Below are 18,360 nucleotides of genomic sequence, written 5' to 3' on the forward strand. Positions count from 1 at the left end.
CTCTTCATATTTATAAACCAATTTTATTTTGTTTTATTTTATTTTGGTCAGCTGGTTAGAAAAACAATTTTTTTTTGGTAGTTAATTCTCCAGGAATAAAGAAACAGGATATTTATCCTCATTTTAATCTTTAGAAGAGAAATTTTCCTCTATTTTGCAAATGATGCTTCAGTGAAGGACTTCATTAAACATAACTCATATATTCTTCATTCTTATTGAAGCTTGCCATTTTTGAAAAAGAAAGCATCAGATGAAATAACATATGCTGAAGATACTGCTAATTCAGTTGGACTTTTGGGTGAGTTAAGATGATTGCACCACTGACAAGAAGGAACTATCTCTTTCACTAAGTTTCACTAAGAATACTCCTTCTCTTTTCTTGTTTTCTGGCTGGAGATTAAGCATAGTGTGCTTGGTGATATTTTTTGTATTATCTTCCACTCAGGTGTTTCATGATACCAACAGGATTTTTTTGTTCCTTAATTATAAGGACTGGAAGATATTTCTTTGTGCTTATATGTCTTAATGTTATGTATTTAGTTCGTTGAAATGTTTAACATTTTTTTGTGTGTAAATCAGAAGTACATGTTCCTCTCAGTAATCACAGTAATGTTTTCATCTTTGAACTCTAATAACTGCTTGAATCTAAATGATTGCAGGAATTGATTGCGGGCCCAATTATTTATTAAATAATTTTAAATCTTAAAATGCTGGAATATTGGGAACTTTAATATAATATACATAGAGATGCCTGTGTTTTGTACACAAAAATATAAAAAAATCACAGGCAAGTGTTTATATTTGGCTTATAACTCAATTTTCTAGAGAAAGAAGATAATAGAAATGAGATCAAACACTTCAGTTCAGTCACTCAGTCGTGTCCGACTCTTTATGACCCCATGAATTGCAGCATGCCAGGCCTCCCTGTCCATCACCATCTCCCAGAGTTCACTCAGACGCACATCCATCAAGTCAGTGATGCCATCCAGCCATCTCATCCTCTGTCGTCCCTTTCTCCTCCTGCCCCCAATCCCTCCCCGCATCAGAATCTTTTCCAATGAGTCAACTCTTCGCATGAGGTGGCCAAAGTACTGGAGTTTCAGCTTCAGCATCATTCCTTCCAAAGAAATCCCAGGACTGATTTCCTTTAGGATGGACTGGTTGGATCTCGTTGCAGTCCAAGGGACTCTCAAGAGTCTTCTCCAACACCACAGTTCAAAAGCATCAATTCTTCAGCGCTCAGCTTTCTTCACAGTCCAACTCTCACATCCATACATGACCACAGGAAAAACCATAGCCTTGACTAGACAGACCTTTGTTGGCAAAGTAATGTCTCTGCTTTTGACTATGCTATCTAGGTTGGTCATAACTTTCCTTCCAAGGAGTAAGCATCTTTTAATTTTATGGCTGCAGTCACCATCTGCAGTGATTTTGGAGCCCAAAAAAATAATGTATGACACTGTTTCCACTGTTTCCCCATCTATTTCCCATGAAGTAATGGGACCGGATGCTGTGATCTTCATTTTCTGAATGTTGAGCTTTAAGCCAACTTTTTCACTCTCCTCTTTCACTTTCATCAAGAGGCTTTTTAGTTCCTCTTCACTTTCTGCCATAAGGGTGGTGTTATCTGCATATCTGAGGTTATTGATATTTCTCCCAGCAATCTTGATTCCAGCTTGTGCTTCTTCCAACCCAGCGTTTCTCATGATGTACTCTGCATATAAGTTAAATAAGCAGGGTGACAATATACAGCCTTGACATACTCCTTTTCCTATTTGGAACCAGTCTGTTGTTCCATGTCCAGTTCTAACTATTGCTTCCTGACCTGCATATAGGTTTCTCAAGAGGCGGGTCAGGTGGTCTGGTATTCCCATCTCTTTTAGAATTTTCCACAGTTTCTTGTGATCCACACAGTCAAAGGCTTTGGCATAGTCAATAAAGCAGAAATAGATCTTTTTCTGGAACTCTCTTGCTTTTTCCATGATCCAGTGGGTGTTGGCAATTTGGTCTCTGGTTCCTCTGCCTTTTCTATAACCAGCTTGAACATCTGGAAGTTCATGGTTCACATATTGCTGAAGCCTGGCTTGGAGAATTTTGAGCATTACTTTACTAGCATGTGAGATGAGTGCAATTGTGCAGTAGTTTGAGCATTCTTTGGCATTGCCTTTCTTTGGGACTGGAATGAAAACTGACCTTTTCCAGTCCCGTGGCCACTGCTAGTTTTCCAAATTTGCTGGCATATTGAGTATAGCACTTTCACAGCATTATCTTTCAGGATTTGAAATAGCTCAACTGGAATTCCATCACCTCCACTAGCTTTGTTCGTAGTGATTCTTTCTAAGGCCCACTTGACTTCACATTCCAGGATGTGTGGCTCTAGGTGAGTGATCACACCATAGTGATTATGGGTCATGAAGATCTTTTTTGCACAGTTCTTCTGTGTATTCTTTCCATCTCTTCTTAATATCTTCTGCTTCTGTTGGGTCCATACCATTTCTGTCCTTTATCGAGTCCATCTTTGCATGAAATATTCCCTTGATGTCTCTAATTTTCTTGAAGAGATCTCTAGTCTTTCCCATTCTGTTGTTTTCCTCTATTTCTTTGCATTGATTGCTGAGGAAGGCTTTCTTATCTCTTCTTGCTATTCTTTGGAACTCGGCATTCAGATGCTTATATCTTTCCTTTTCTCCTTTGCTTTTTGCTTCTCTTCTTTTCACAGCTATTTGTAAGGCCTCCCCCGACAGCCAGTTTGCTTTTTTGCATTTCTTTTCCATGGGGATGGTCTTGATCCCTGTCTCCTATACAATGTCACGAACCTCCGTCCATAGTTCATCAGGCACTCTGTCTATCAGATCTAGTCCCTTAAATCTATTTCTCACTTCTACTGTATAAGGGATTTGATTTAGGTCATACCTGAATGGTCTAGTGGTTTTCCCTACTTTCTTCAATTTCAGTCTGAATTTATCAAACACTATGGCTCCTTGAATCAGCCCCTGAGACATGACATCATGTTCCCAAAACAAATCCTAAATTAAATCTATACTTATTAATTTAGTTTTTGTTTGTATAGTATAAATAAAAGAAATACAAATTAAAAATAAGTATTCCCTGAATATATATGTTCCTAACATTATATTCCATATTGAAAGATGACAGAAACTAGTATAGTAAAATACTAGTGTCATTTAAAAATTTTAAGATAGACACTAACACTTTTATGTCTAAATAAAGTTTCATAGTCTTCATCTGTAGGTACTTCGGGAGAAATTATTGTGGCCTACAGTGGGTGAAGAAGGAAATTAGAATAGACATGGGGAGTTAGAGAAGATGACCTTTAGGAACAGGCAGGTTGGAAACTAATGGGAAACTCTGATTTACCAGTGAGAAGCCAACCAACCTGGAAGAGGATATGATAGTATTAACAGATTAAAATGTGTAGATTTGGTTGATAACATTAAAAAAATCTCTGTTGCCCCTATTACTTTTAAATATGCATTTGTATAATAAATACATAGCCCTTTCTTACTGTGTCAATCTGCTGTTTGTTGAACGCCTGCCCACAGAGCATGTTATTGCCTCATTTGAGGGCAATATGAACTCAGCTAAAAAATGAACTCCTTTCACTGATTACTTACGATAAGTACTGCTGTTCTGTCCTTTATTAATTGCTGGAAACATGAGTTGAAACTAAAATAATTGTAATACAAAGCTTTGAAAAAAGGATATTCATTTTTACTAATAATTTCCAGTTTCTACTTGTGCTATTTATAAAAATGAATTATATTACTTTTTGTCCTAAATAGTAGATATTTTTCCACTTAACAGCAGGATTCTGGAAACATGAAGGAAAAAGCTGGTACTCTGCCCTGAGATTGTAAAACAGGAAACCATGAAAGATGATCTGAACTTACAGGAACTAAAATGATAGTGAAACAGACAAGAAACCTTAGCATTTCCCATAAACTTGGTTTGGCTAGTTTTGTTGGAAAAGTTTAGTTGTTCCAGCTGCCTAATTTGTTTCAAAACTTAGTGAGTTTTCAACCACAAAGGAGAGTCCAAAAAAATTAAGAGAATAATCTCAAGCCTGTCTTTCCCAGCACCCTGCCCCACCCTCCCCCACAGTGTTAGTTTTTGCAGATAGATTCTCCTAAAGCTAGGCTGTCTCCTTCATGCTCCCTTCTCCTGTCCACTTGCTTACCCACTCACTGACTACCCTCAGAGATAAACATTATGCAAGACCTAATGCAAAACACAGATCTTCAAGGGAGATCTAATTATCTCTTTCCCTCAGAGAATCCAAGCAGATCTTTTTCCATCCTGAAGCTGATTCTCCTGACTGCAGTTGTTCTGCAGGTGCCCAGAAGGCATGGATCATTTTCAGAATCCCACTGGTCATTTTCAGATTCTCTTAGGGATCATACTTGGAGGACTTCGCCAGAGCAAATGCAATCCAGTTTGAAGTATAGGCTGAAGCCAATTCAGAAGTTGTTTAAATATGACTGAAAAGGAATCTTCCCTATCCTCCATCCCCGCCACAATAACTTGAACATAAAATTATTACCAGCAGGCGAAAGACTGCCTAGAAACACTATCTTCCAGTCTGTCAATAAACTGAGGGGGCAGAGCTCAGCTGGAACTTTTCTAAGCAAAGGATACATTATTAGAGGCAATAGATTACTGACTAGCTAGGGAGGAAAACTCTCAGCCATTTTCTCAGGCTAACTCATTTAATTCTCACAGCAATCTTTAAAGTAGTAACTATTTCTATACCAATTTATGGATGAGAAAACTGAGACACAAGTTTATACAGGTAGTAGGATGGCAGAAAGTGAAGAGGAACTAAAAACCTCTTGATGAAAGAGGAGAGTGAAAAAGTTGGCTTAAAGCTCAATATTCAGAAAACAAAGATCATGGCATCTGGTCCCATCACTTCATGGGAAATAGATGGGGAAACAGTGGAAACAGTGTCAGACTTTATTTTTTTGGGCTCCCAAATCACTGCAGATGGTGACTGCAGCCATGAAATTAAAAGACTCTTACTCCTTGGAAGGAAAGTTATGACCAACCTAGATAGCATATTCAAAAGCAGAGATATTACTTTGCCGACTAAGGTCCGTCTAGTCAAGGCTATGGTTTTTCCAGTGGTCATGTATGGATGTGAGAGTTGGACTGTGAAGAAAGCTGAGCACCGAAGAATTGATGCTTTTGAACTGTGGTGTTGGAGAAGACTCTTGAGAGTCCCTTGGACTGCAAGGACATCCAACCAGTCCATCCTAAAGGAGATCAGTCCTGGGTGTTCGTTGGAAGGACTGATGCTGAGGCTGAAACTCCAATACTTTGGCCACTTGATGCGAAGAGTTGACTCACTGGAAAATACTCTGATGCTGGGAGGGACTGGGGGCAAAAGGAGAAGGGGACGACAGAGGATGAGATGGCTGGATGGCATCACCGACTTGATGGACGTGAGTCTGAGTGAACTCCGGGAGTTGGTGATGGACAGGGAGGCCTGGCATGCTGCGATTCATGGGGTCGCAAAGAGTTGGACACCACTGAGCGACTGAACTGAACTGAACTGAAGTGGTCAAGCAGGATTTAATCTTAGGCAATCTTGTTCTAGCTGCTAATTACCATTCTTTTCTTCTTGGGAAGGAAAGGCTGAGTTGATTCTTGTCCAAGGATAGATAGGGTGTTTTGTGTGTGTATGTGTGTATGTATTTAAAATTACATGATCCAGTTTGAATCTCTGCTGATATTTTAATAATCATGTTACACTTTATTCTTAAAACTGTAGATAAACATATGTCATTGTTATTAAACAGCATTCATTCATCTTTCTGACAGGTGACTTAATGAAAATACAAAATTCTGAATTGAGGATTCAAATTTGTAAGTGTATTATTGACTTTTATCATGCAGAACCACCAAAAAAGCATATTACAGGTAAAGTTTTCAATACTGTTTCAGTAATAACTTGTGTCTTTATAAAACAGAACATTCTCATATCTCTTTGAACTTGTAAAAACAGAGTGGGGATCATAAATGCAACACATCAAAAACAGGCTTTTTTGGCAGTCTCAAGCTCTTCGGTCATTTTAAACAGAAAAATTATGTTTTTGTCAACTTTAGATATTCTGATGTTAAATATTTATAACAAAATTTTTAAGGCTAAACCCAAACTAGTTTAATTATAATTATTACTGTTAATGTAATTTAATACTGTTGATAATATTATTCTTTTCTAACGTTTATAATGTTAGATCCCCAAAGCTAATAACATTCTCCACCACTTCTGGAAAAAGAATGCTGCATGTTACAGCTAAGGAATTTTAATATATAATGGTATAATGAGTCACACTGAAATGGGTAGTATCAAGATAGGGGACACTTGCTATATGGAGGATATAATGTTACTTTAGGATATATTTCCTACCTTCATAGTTTCCATAATTTATAATCAATTTAGGAAAGGAGAGAAGATATAAAATACATTTTAAAGTTCTCTGTTCCTTAAGATAGGTGAAAAGACACTGGTAGAAAAAAAAGATTACTTATAATAGGGGAAAATGGGAAGACATCTGAAGTGAAGAAATGAGTAGAGAGATTATTAACTGTCATATTTGAGCTATCAATGAGATAAACAGGAGAAAGTGTTTGATAGATAGTAGACACTGAATACTAACAGAAATACAGGTTTGGAATTCACCCAAATAGAAATGAAAATTGAAACCATCTAGATGCTTGAGTTTTTCCAGGAGATAAAACATGTAAATGGGAAAGGACCAAGAATAACAGCATGGAGAGGGTCCATACTGAGATCCAGGGGGAAAAAATGATCCAAAGAAATTGGCAATGACAGAAGGTTCAAAGTGGAGGATGAAAAGCAAAAGATCGTCATGTCTTGTATGCCAGTGAATGAAATATTTGATGAAGGAAGTAGTCCTAATGTCAAATACTGTAGAGGCTTCTGTAATTGAAGAGTCAAATTACCAACTGATGTGATATCTGGAAAACTCTAGTACATCTTTGGTGGAGCTATTGCCATAAATAGGACAGATACAAGACCAAAGAATGAGAGGATTGTGAGAATAGAGACAGTGAGTGCCGACTTATGTATTAAGATCAGATGGAGAAGAAAAAGAAGGAAGATGGAGAACAACTCAACTGGTAGCAAAATCAAAGAAGATATTTGTTTTTTTTTCATAATTTTTAGGATACAAGAAGCTAGTATATGGAAAATGAGAGGAAGAAATTCCCAAAACATGAGAGGATGGAATTAAGAGTACAAGCATAAGGTTAACCTAGGCAATATATCCACTGTCTTTTTAAGATAGAAAAAAAAAAGGGGGGGGGGGTGGAACAAATGATGTATAAGATAAGACAGAGGAGTTACGGTGCAGAGAAGTGAGGCTGATCTTAATTTAACCAGGCTGTGAATATTGGAAACCTTAGGCAGTGCTCTCAGTAGCTGTGTCACACAGTTGGTTTCAGGTGATGGCGTGGCTGGATATTTGGGACCACAGCTGAAAAGTCATCGGTAGGGCAATTGTATGAGACATATCCCTGGGGATAGGAATCAGGTTCATGAGCCTTAATATTACAATATCCTTCTATATAAATGTAAACTAAATATATAAAGATACTGTAAGCACAAAGTATAGGCATGCAACCAGGCTATTATGCAAAAAAAACCATGATTTGGGAAAATATTTTATAGAATGAGAAAAGGCTTACAATAAAATGTTTAGCGGCTACAATTGAATATAAAATTCTACATATAGTGTATTGTTAAAATTATATGATACATTAAAATATCAATACTCTAAGAAATATACCAGAATGTTAAGGTTGTTATCTCTGAATGATGAAATTATGCAATGTTTGGTTTCCTCTTTATACTTACTTTTTATACACCTAAAGTAAATAGCTAGGGTATACCAGAGAACCCATCACAGCAAAGGACAGGGCCATGTCCAGGGCTAAAGATCAAATGCATAAAGATGAAATAACAGACATCTCAGAACCATGGCAAAGAATCTAGTTGGTCTCAAAAGTCAAGAAATCAGGGAGGTAGATAGTATATCACTACAACGGAAAATAGCTGCATCTCAAGGAAGCAGGTACCCTCTGCTGTGTATTTAATCTCTCTTGAGTTGAGAGATTGTTGGGCAACCACCTGTGCAGCTGTATCACAGGAGAGGTGGTGGTGTTGCTCATGGGAGCTATTATCACCAAGAATCATGCTTCCTTAAAATACCATTATATTTCACTAGCATTTATCAGAATAGCATTATATGTTCATTGCCAGATTACATCACCAAATTGCATAATTGTGGCCCCTTGAAAGCACTAAAGTCGTGAATTGACTTGAATATGAATACATTTAGTATTTGTAATCATGCCATTTTCATTTATGGAAAAGTGTATCTAGAGACAAGAAATAATGTTCATTTTAGCATTTAAGATATGTCTCCAAAACTGTGGTCCTATTTCAAATTCTACACTGGGGATCAGCAAACTGTGGATCCTGAGCCAAAACCAGCCCTCTGTAAATAAACTTTTATTGGAACACAGCCATGCCCACTTATTTTTATACAGTTTATACCTGCTTTCGTGCTATGGTAGCAGTGTTGAATATTTGAGAGAGAAACCTTATAGGCTACAAAACCTAAGATACTTGTTACCTGGCCTATTATAGAGTAAGTCTGCCTACCCTGTGCTATACCATTTTAAAATGCCGTATCAGTTCAGTTGCTCAGTCGTGTCCAACCCTTTGCCATATACTTTTTAAAAATTTTTGTTGTTGTTGTTGTTGCTGTTTAGTGATAAATTACTCATTCCTTTGTTTAATGTAGATGATTTCTATGTGAAATAATTGCACATATTTATTCACTAATTGTTGTTAGGTTACCAGCAGGCTAGTTCCTCATATAAGATTAAAATGGCTGAAGTTGGAGGACTGGCAAAAACAATGATCCAGTCTTTGGAGTTGCTTGAAAATCAACTTGTTGAGAAACTTTGGGTACTTAAAGCTCTGCAGCACCTCTCAACTTCTGGTTTGTATATTATGTACATAACTGAACACTTCATTCTCAACTATTTTTGTTTTTATCTAATAATGTCGAGTCTATAAAACAATTTTAGAATTTATTTTCAGAAGTTAATTGTACTTTAATGGTGAAAGCACAAGCAGCCAGTGGAATCTGTGCTCACCTCAACGACCCAGATCCCTCTGGACAACTTTTATTTCGTTCATCTGAAATACTTTGGAACTTACTGGAAAAATCTTCAAAAGAAGAAGTCATACAACAGCTTAGTAACTTGAAATGTTTGCTGTAAGTATATGGGGTTAGACAGGAATGTTTTTAGCCTTAAAATGATAGCTGGTGACATAACTAAACTCTTTGTTTAAATTTGTGTTCAATTAGGTTTTTGATTCATGTGATAGCTGTTTCAGGACTTTTTTTTGGTACCACGGTATAAATGTATTTGCATAATAACAAGTCTTTTCTTTCTATGTGGAAGATATTTAAAGTAGCTTGTTAACAAAAGTAAATTGTGTCCTTGAGTATATATAAAGTAAAATTATATATTTAAAAGGACTATCTCATATGTTCATTTAGTAAACCTATTTTTGAGTATTTACTCTCTTCCAGATATTGCAGTAAGCATTAGCAATAACATGAGTGAGACTTTAAGTTACTTATTCATTTATTTATCAAATAATTACTGTCTGCTCTGTGCCAGGTTCAGTACTAGGCTGTGGAAGTACAACTGGAAACAGTATAGAGATGGTCTCTATACTGCCGTGGCTTTCATGGCACTTTATGTTAAGAGAGACAGACAAGTAAATAGGCAACTAAAAGAGAGCATACTAAACGTTATGAAAGAGAATTATTGCAAGGTCCTTCATGTTCTCCAGAAGAGGGTAGATCAGTACATTTTTGTTTGCAACTCAACTGATTCAAACCAAATAGGAAATTTATGAGCTCATGTAACTACAGAGTCAAGGGTAAAACTGATTTCATATGCAGCTGTATTCAAGGCTCAGCAAATATCAGGACTTGAGCCCTCTTCATCTCTCTTCTCTGTTTTCCACTGTGTTGGCTTCAGTCACAAGATCCATATGGTTAGACCTAAGAAGTCTAGTATCACATCATCACAACCCCAAACCAAGCAGAAGAGAAGACTTCCTATACCAAAAGCTCAAAGAAAAATTTTCTGAGTTCCTGCTAACCTGGTGCTGACCATATGCCCGTTCCAGAGTGAATTACTAGTGACAGAAAGAAGAAATGTTCTAACTAGCTTCCCTTTAGTTAAAGGCAGCATCACAAGACCAAAAGTGGGGAAAGAGTGACTGCCTAAATAAAAATAAGGATACTGTTATCATAAGAAGAGCAAGCAGGTCCTAGAAGATAGAGTGGCAAATGCCCATTGTACAGGGAACCTAACCCATACTTGGAGAGTTAATGAACACTTCACAACAAACCCTAATCTGGTATCTGAATGCTAAATGTGAGTTAGCAACACAAGAGTTTTGCATGTAGAGAGCATCCTAGACAGAGGAAGAGAAGTGAAAGCAGAATTTAGTAAAACTGAAAAATTTAAAGAAATTCAATATAGTGAGAGAGAAAATACAGAGTAGAATAGTGAAAGATGAAGCTAACAATGTTAGCAGGGATCATAGCATGGAAGGCCTGATAACCCGTGGTAAAGAGGTAGGACTTTATCCTGAGAACAAACGAAAAAAGCCTTTAAGTAATTTTAGAAAGAAGAATGATGTAACTGAATCTTTATTTTAGAAAAGTCACTTTGACCACCATGTATAGACTCGATTGAGAGATTCTTATTTGCTCCCTCAGGGAATTACAGGTAGATTTGGAAAGAGAAAAGATTAGAAATATTTTGAAATGAATGAAATGAATGAAAAAGGGAGATTTTGGTGGGAAATACTTGAGTATTTCCATAGAAATATGGCTTTAAAGATATGATTTTATTTTTTAGGGCTTTGAAGGAAGTATTTAAAAATCTGTTTATAAGAGGCGTTAGTCATTATGATCGTCAGCTTAGAAATGACATATTAGTGATCACAACAATTATATCTCAAAATCCTGGGGCACCAATGATTGTAAGTATAAATCAAATTGCATTTTAATTTTAATTGTGGAGGCAGTGGGTGTAGGGAGGAGGGAGGAGGAAGGTGTCCTAAACGGTGTAACATTTATGTGAAAGTGAAAGTCATTTAGTCATGTCCCACTCTTTGAGTGACCCCATGGACTGTCCATGAAATTCTCTAGGCCAGAATACTGGAGTGGGCAGCCTTTCCCTTCTCCAGGGGATCTTCCCAACATTTATGTACTTGATTGTAAATACCAGGTTATATCGTTATGGTCACCAGTATACTTGCACTCTGCCAATTCTTCTTTGCATCCCTTTGGACAGCTGAGATCTTCCTCATGTACTATAATTTACTCACGTATTTACTACTCATGATGTTTTTCATCTCTTCCTGATGATATGAGTTTCTAACTGTTATCATCTCTTTCACCCAAAGAACTTCCTTCACCATTCCTTGTGATGCAGATCTGCTGACTGCTAGCAACAAATTTTCTTAGTTTCTTGTATCTTAGAATAGCTTTAATTAACTTTAATTCTTGACGTCTGTGTTCACAAAATATGGAATTCTAGATGCAATTTTTCTTCTATTTTAGCACTTTAAAGATATCATTCCACTGTCTTCTGGCCTCCATTGTTTTCTATAAGAAGCAGTCATTATTTCAATTTGCTGTTCTATGTAAAATGCATCACTTTGTCCTCTGTTTTCAAGATTTTCACTCTTTTTGGTTTTCAGCAGTTTTACTATAATGTGCCAAGATGTGATTTTTCTCTGTATTTGCCCTGGTTGAGATTCATAGATCTGCCTGAATATGTTATTGTTGTTCAGTAGCTTGCTCATGTCTGACTCTGCGACCCCATGGACTGCAGCACGCCAGGCTTCCCTGTCCTTCACCATCTCCTGGAGTTTGCCCAAACTCATGTCCATTGAGTTGGTGATGCCATCCAACTTCTTATGCTCTATCATCCCCTGCTCCTCCTGCCTTCAATCTTTCCCAGCATCAGAGTCTTTTCCAATGAGATGGCTCTTGGCATCAGGTGGCCAAAGTATTGGAGCTTCAGCTTCAGCATCAGTCCTTCCAATGAATATTCAGGGTTGATTTCCTTTAAATTTACTTATCAACTTTGATTTAAATTTCCTGAGTATGTAAATTTAAGGAAAAACCAGTTATTCAGTGGCTCAGGTGCTAAAGAATCTGCCTGCCATGCAGAAGACCCAGGTTCAATCTCTGGGTTGGGAAGATCCCCTGGAGAAGAGAATGGCTACCCATTCTAGTATTCTTGCCTGGAGAATTCCATGAACAGAGGAGCCTGGAGGATTACAGTCCATGGGTCTCAAAGAGTCGACCCGACTGAGCAGGTAACACTTTCACTTTCACTTGGAGAATTTGAGACCACAATTCTTTAAATATTTTTCCAACCCCATTCTCTCTCTCCCGTCCTTCTGAAACTGATTATACTTATGTTTAATTTCTTTGATATTATCCCACAGGTTGCCTGTGATTGCCTCTGTCTTCTGGTTCTTCAAACCACTAAGATTACAGGTTTACCCTGAATTTTAGCATCTCTTTAAGGTGCAAGGGCCTGGCCTCAGTCTAAAAGTCATTTTTTCATTCATTACCTACATAGCTTCCTAGTCAAGGCTGCAATATGTAGGTGGACCTATGTTTTGTGGAAGCCCATGGTCAGTCAATAAATTCTCATTAGCATCCTTGCAGGGTGAATTCCATGAATGTGAATCAACAGATATAACATCTTCACATTTTAAAGAAAACAGGTAGATCTTAAAGTAGTAAGAATATATAGTTGCAAGCTCAAGAGCCCAAAGTTTGTCTTATAAATTCTTCCTAGTGTACAAAGTCCACCTAGAATATCTCTGTCAGGAATGAGTTCCCTCATGCTGAAATGTTTGCAGTTCTCGTCATTCTTCAGGGCTTTTCGGGTTAAATAGGAATTGTTTGTTTTCTCTTGACCAAGACTTTCATATATGAGAGTGGTTGATGTCAGGATGGGGAGCTGGGGGGTGTTAAGAAGGAAAGCTGTTGAAAATAACTATTTTCTTTCCTTCTTTTCTCAACTGAAGCTATGGAATTAACTAAGTAACTTGTAGTAATACATTTTTAGGTTCCTAACAAATTTTAAACAGCATCTTACAAAATATTCATAGAATAATGTAAAATATTTCTTAGGACCTACAAAGTTAAGTTTAATATTAAATAAATTACAGGCTTATCTGGCTATATGCTTTTATTTTCTTGCTTTCATCCCTTCCTACTATTAGTGCTTTATGAATTCAAATCAATGACAAGGAGAATGTGACAAATATACTTAAATATTAAGTAAATATGGGAATCTGTAACCTAATTTACATATAATGAATTCATCCATCTGTTTGTTTTGTGTATTTTTATTAGGAGTCTGGCTTTACCAGGGATTTGATATTATTTGCAACATTTAATGAAGGTAAAAACCATAAAACTTTCAAGTTATAATTATCTTAATATGTCTTATACATCATTTCAGCTTTTATTTTCCTTTACCTTTTTTTCTCCCTCACAGTTAAAAGTCAAAATCCTTTGGTAAAAGGTCTTAAACTTTCTAATTCCTATGAAGATTTTGAGTTGAAGAAATTGCTGTTTAATATAATTGTGATCTTATGTAAAGATTTATCTACTATACAGGTAAAAAGTAATCAAAACAAAAATTAAAATTGTCTCACTTTGTAGTATAATTTTTTAAAAGTCACAGCTGCAAATCTTTCATCAGCTCATATGTTTACCATACTACTACTACTACTACTAAGTCACTTCAGTTGTGTCCGACTCTGTGCAACCCCATAGATGGCAGCCCACCAGGCTCCCCGCCCCTGGGATTCTCCAGGCAAGAACACTGGACTGGGTTGCCATTTCCTTCTCCAATCCATGAAAGTGAAAAGTGAAAGTGAAGTCACTCAGTCGTGTCCGACTCTTCGCGACCCCATGGACTGCAGCCTGCCAGGCTCCTCCATCCATGGGATTTTCCAGGCAAGAGTACTGGAGTGGGGTGCCATTGCCTAAGTAACAAACTCTTATTCACTGGAATTTCACCTTTTCAAAATTTTTCATATCTATTAATGAATAGTGATTTTACCTAAAATAAAATCAAACAAATCAAGGAAAAGCAGGAGAACCTGGGAGATTTATTTATATATTTAGAGCTGCTAAAAAGAGAACATAATATGAAAGGCAATCCATATAGGCCCACCCAGCCTAATAGTCTCTCTGACCATAGTAATAAGGGATGATTTAATGCTAGAAGAAATTGCTTATCTCTGTGATGCCCATTTGAAGCCCTATGACCCTGCTTTTTCTCCACACAAATCTAACCTCCTTGTATACACACACGCACATACACACATATATACATACACTCGGCCTTCCCTGGTGGCTAACACAGTAAAGAATCCACCTGCAATGCAGGAGACCTGGGTTCAATCCTTGGGTCGGGAAGATCCCCTGGAAAAGAGAATGGCTACCCATTCCAGTATTCTGGCCTGGAGAATTCCATGGACAGAGGAGCCTAGCGGGCTGCGGTCCATGGGGTTACAAAGAGTTGAAATATGAGTGACTAACTCATATATAGATATATAAAACCCATGAATTATCTTAATACTTTATATCCTAAATAAAGCATGACGTAATTTGAAGAACACTGGAAATTAATTTCAGCCTGTATTATCACCTATTTGCTATATGACCTTGGCAAAGTCATCTGAACTTTCTGAGGCTCAATTCCTCCTTCTCTTGTGAGACTAAGATAAAGGCTTTGTAAAAGGTAATAGAAAAAAATAACTACTTACTAACAATTCCATCTGTTTAGTTAATACTGCATTAGTTGAAACTTCATTTTAGTCTTAAAACTCAAGTTCCAGGGGGGCATTCAGTCTATTAACATCATTAGTAATAATATAAAAGTGGTATAGTATGGTGATTAAGGCTTTAGTCAGGTAAACTCGTTTCTTTGCTTTCTAGTAATGTGATCTTGAATAAGTATTTTAGCTTATCTCAATTCCAGTTACCTCAGTTTCAAAATAGAAAACATACCTATCTCATGAAATTATTATGAGGATTAAAAGAACTATGAAAAATTTTTGGTAATGACAGTTTGAGGAATATACCAAAAAATGCTCAGGAAAAAGCCTGTCTTTACAATTATAACTTTATTATTCATATCAAAAACATGTACTCTGTAGAACCTAAATGTATTTTCTGAAATGTCATATAGAAAATCAATAGAATGTGTTTTATTATTACAATGGAGTATCATATAACTATTAAAATGACAGATACAAAGTCAAATGGCACAAAGACTATGGTAAGTTACTTAAAGCACAGATGTAAGCAATGGAATCAATCAATTTTTTGTGTGTCATTTGTTTGTGTTTGTGGCTCAGTAGTGGTAGTGATAATGAATATGTGTACTATTACTTACAGTTCAGAGTATTTCAAAAAAATTATTCACTTAATATAGCAATGCTAGAACTAATAGTTATTTTTGCTTTCTCAGTTCTAAATCTTGTGCTCTTTCCATGTGGAATAATATAAATTTCAGAAAAATTCATAGATGCTGTTGTGAAAATGTCTTTGTAGAATAATGCCAGATGAAAAAAAAATTGAATAGAATATAGCACATGGTGTGTTACTATCTTTTGAACCATAAGTATGTATCAATCAGAATCAACTATAATATTAACTTGATTGTCATATTATCATAGCATTGTACTTTTTATTTTTATTGAAATCATGGATTCAGTACAAACTAGATAGAGTATTTGTAAAAGTTCTGTTGGCTATGCTTAAAAATTAGCCATAGTCAAATTGATTTCTTGAAGTGTATAACTTCTTAAAGTATACAACTCAAATATACAATTGAGTTTCTAAAAGGTTTCTTTTTTAGAAAAGCAAGGAAGGCAGAAATAACCACCAGCTTATTTGTCCCAAATTTTTGACTCTTGTGGTTTTATGATAAGCAGGAGCTATGTTATAGCAGTTCTACAGTTATAGAAACTGCATATATAAGTAATATAGGTTTTAAAATTACTACTTATTATGTATTATTGAAAGGGGGATCATAGTGAACGGTTGTTATTATTGAGTTTGGGTTTTGGTTTTTTAGTTTTTGGTACTTAACATAGCTTGGAATCTTTAGGAAGGAAATATTTTGAAATCATCAATAACACATCAAATTGGAAATCTTTTATTAAATTTCCTTAAATTGTTTTAATTATGTCTCTAACATAGTACTTTTGCCTGTCTCGTAGCTGTTAATTGATGGCAAAGTTATTTTGGCTTTGTTTACCTATGTTAAAAGGCCTGAGAAACACAAAATACTTGAATGGTCTGCAGCACAGTATGAAGAACTACAGCTGCACGCAATTGCCACTTTGTCATCAGTGGCTCCTTTTTTAATAGACGAGTACATGTTCTATAGTGGAAATGCTCAAGTCCTTGAATTTCTAGCATGGTGTGATAATGAAGGTAAGTGGGCTTTCCGATTCCTGTCAAAATTCCAATTTACACATTTCAACTGAACAAAAGTGAAAATGAAGTTGCTCAGTCATGTCCAGCTCTTTGCGACCCTATGGACTGTAGCCCGCCAGGCTCCTCTGTCCATGGAATTTTCCAGGCAAGGATACTGGAATGGGTTGCCATTTCCTTCTCCAGAGAATTTTCCCAATCTAGGGATAGAATTTGGGTCTCCTGCGTTGCGGGCAGACTCTACCCTCTGAGCCACCAGGGAATCCTTCAACTGAATGGTGGTATACAAAAAGAAATACAATTAAAAGGAGAACTAAAAGTGTTGATCTGACCTTCAGTGATTTTAATATATTTAAATTCTGTTTAAAAAAAAAAAGTCTGAGATTTCATTTAGAGTCAGATGTTAGTAAATGTTAGCTATACCTGATACATACCTTTCAGTAAAAGAAATCATTCATTTAAACTGATTTAAATTTTTTGTATTATTAGACCTATCCAATAATTATACTGTCCTATAATATTGTAATTAGTCATTCAACAAATATTTATTGAATGCCTACTAGTTACCATATTTTATCTGCTAAAGAAACACTTATGTTCAAAATAATAAAATCCTACCTTTATGGAGCTTCAAATCTAGATCTCTAGCCACATATTGCCGACTAAATTAACAAGAGCCATAATCTATATGACTGTTTCATCTCAATTCTCATAATTCTTAGAAGGGAAATAAATACATTCTTTTAAAAAATTTATAAGGAAGATACTGCTCTCTTTTCTGGTAGTAACTTTGCTTTGGAAATAATTTTACATGGTGTATTTTTATTAGATCAGGAATAGCACTCATTTATCAATGAGGGAGAGAAAACTATGGCTTATTTTTATTCTCTAGCTTGTAATATGATGAGTTATTAAATTTAGTCATGTTAAATTCAGTTCAGTTCAGTCACTCATTCGTGTCCAATTCTTTGTGATCCCATGAACACGCAGCACACCAGGCCTCCCTGTCCATCACCAACTCCCAGAGTTTACCCAAACTCATGTGCATTGAGTCGGTGATGCCATCCAACCATCTCATCCTCTGTCTTCCCCTTCTCCTGCCCTCAATCTTTCCTGCACATTAAATAAAACAATTCTCCTGCATTTGCTTTATATCATTTATATTTATAGAAATCTATAAGACCAAAAAAAAAAAAGCAAAGGGTAGTGCTGCTTAACCGAAGGAAGCCTGATGGCTAACAGTTATTGAGTATCTACTGTGAGGTAGGCCTCAACCCTTTCAACAATATTAAATCATTTAGGCCTCAAAACAGATCTAGGAGTTATAGGTTCTGTTATTAGTCCTGTAGGTCAGTAGATAGAACTCAGTCAGAGGAGTTCAATAACTTGTCGCTTTCAAATAGTAAGTAGCAGAGCCAGGATTTAATACAAGGAGTCTAGTTCCAGAACGCACATTTTTAAACCTATACACATTACTGCGAATAGTATTTTGAACTTTTTTTTTTAGCACCAAACAAAAAGATACCTCTAAAAGAACCTTTCTAAGAATGCATATTATATCTGAGAAAGAGGACTTGTCTTGTTACTTATCAAGACTGACCATAAAGCTATAGTAATTAAAATTATATTGTACTAGACTTGGAATAGACCAGTGAAGTGGAATATATGGGAGGTGGGAATTATCAGAGATGATATTGCCAATCAATGAGAAAAAAATAGTGCTTGGGCAGTT

At 36.2% G+C, this 18,360-nt stretch overlaps 1 protein-coding gene across 1 annotated transcript in view; it reads left to right on the top strand.

Moving 5' to 3' along the window:
• Positions 1-18,360, top strand: part of CFAP69 (cilia and flagella associated protein 69) — a 58,770-nt gene that overhangs the window by 15,728 nt on the left and 24,682 nt on the right. Inside the window, exons 5-12 of the mRNA XM_052639025.1 lie at positions 222-298; positions 5,842-5,940; positions 8,904-9,053; positions 9,155-9,332; positions 11,002-11,125; positions 13,527-13,575; positions 13,672-13,793; positions 16,412-16,628. Of these exons, the coding sequence (XP_052494985.1) occupies positions 222-298; positions 5,842-5,940; positions 8,904-9,053; positions 9,155-9,332; positions 11,002-11,125; positions 13,527-13,575; positions 13,672-13,793; positions 16,412-16,628 (1,016 nt within the window). The remainder of the gene's footprint in view (positions 1-221; positions 299-5,841; positions 5,941-8,903; positions 9,054-9,154; positions 9,333-11,001; positions 11,126-13,526; positions 13,576-13,671; positions 13,794-16,411; positions 16,629-18,360) is intronic.

The sequence above is a fragment of the Budorcas taxicolor genome, chromosome 4, assembly GCF_023091745.1.
Source record: "Budorcas taxicolor isolate Tak-1 chromosome 4, Takin1.1, whole genome shotgun sequence".
Lineage (NCBI taxonomy): Eukaryota > Metazoa > Chordata > Mammalia > Artiodactyla > Bovidae > Budorcas > Budorcas taxicolor.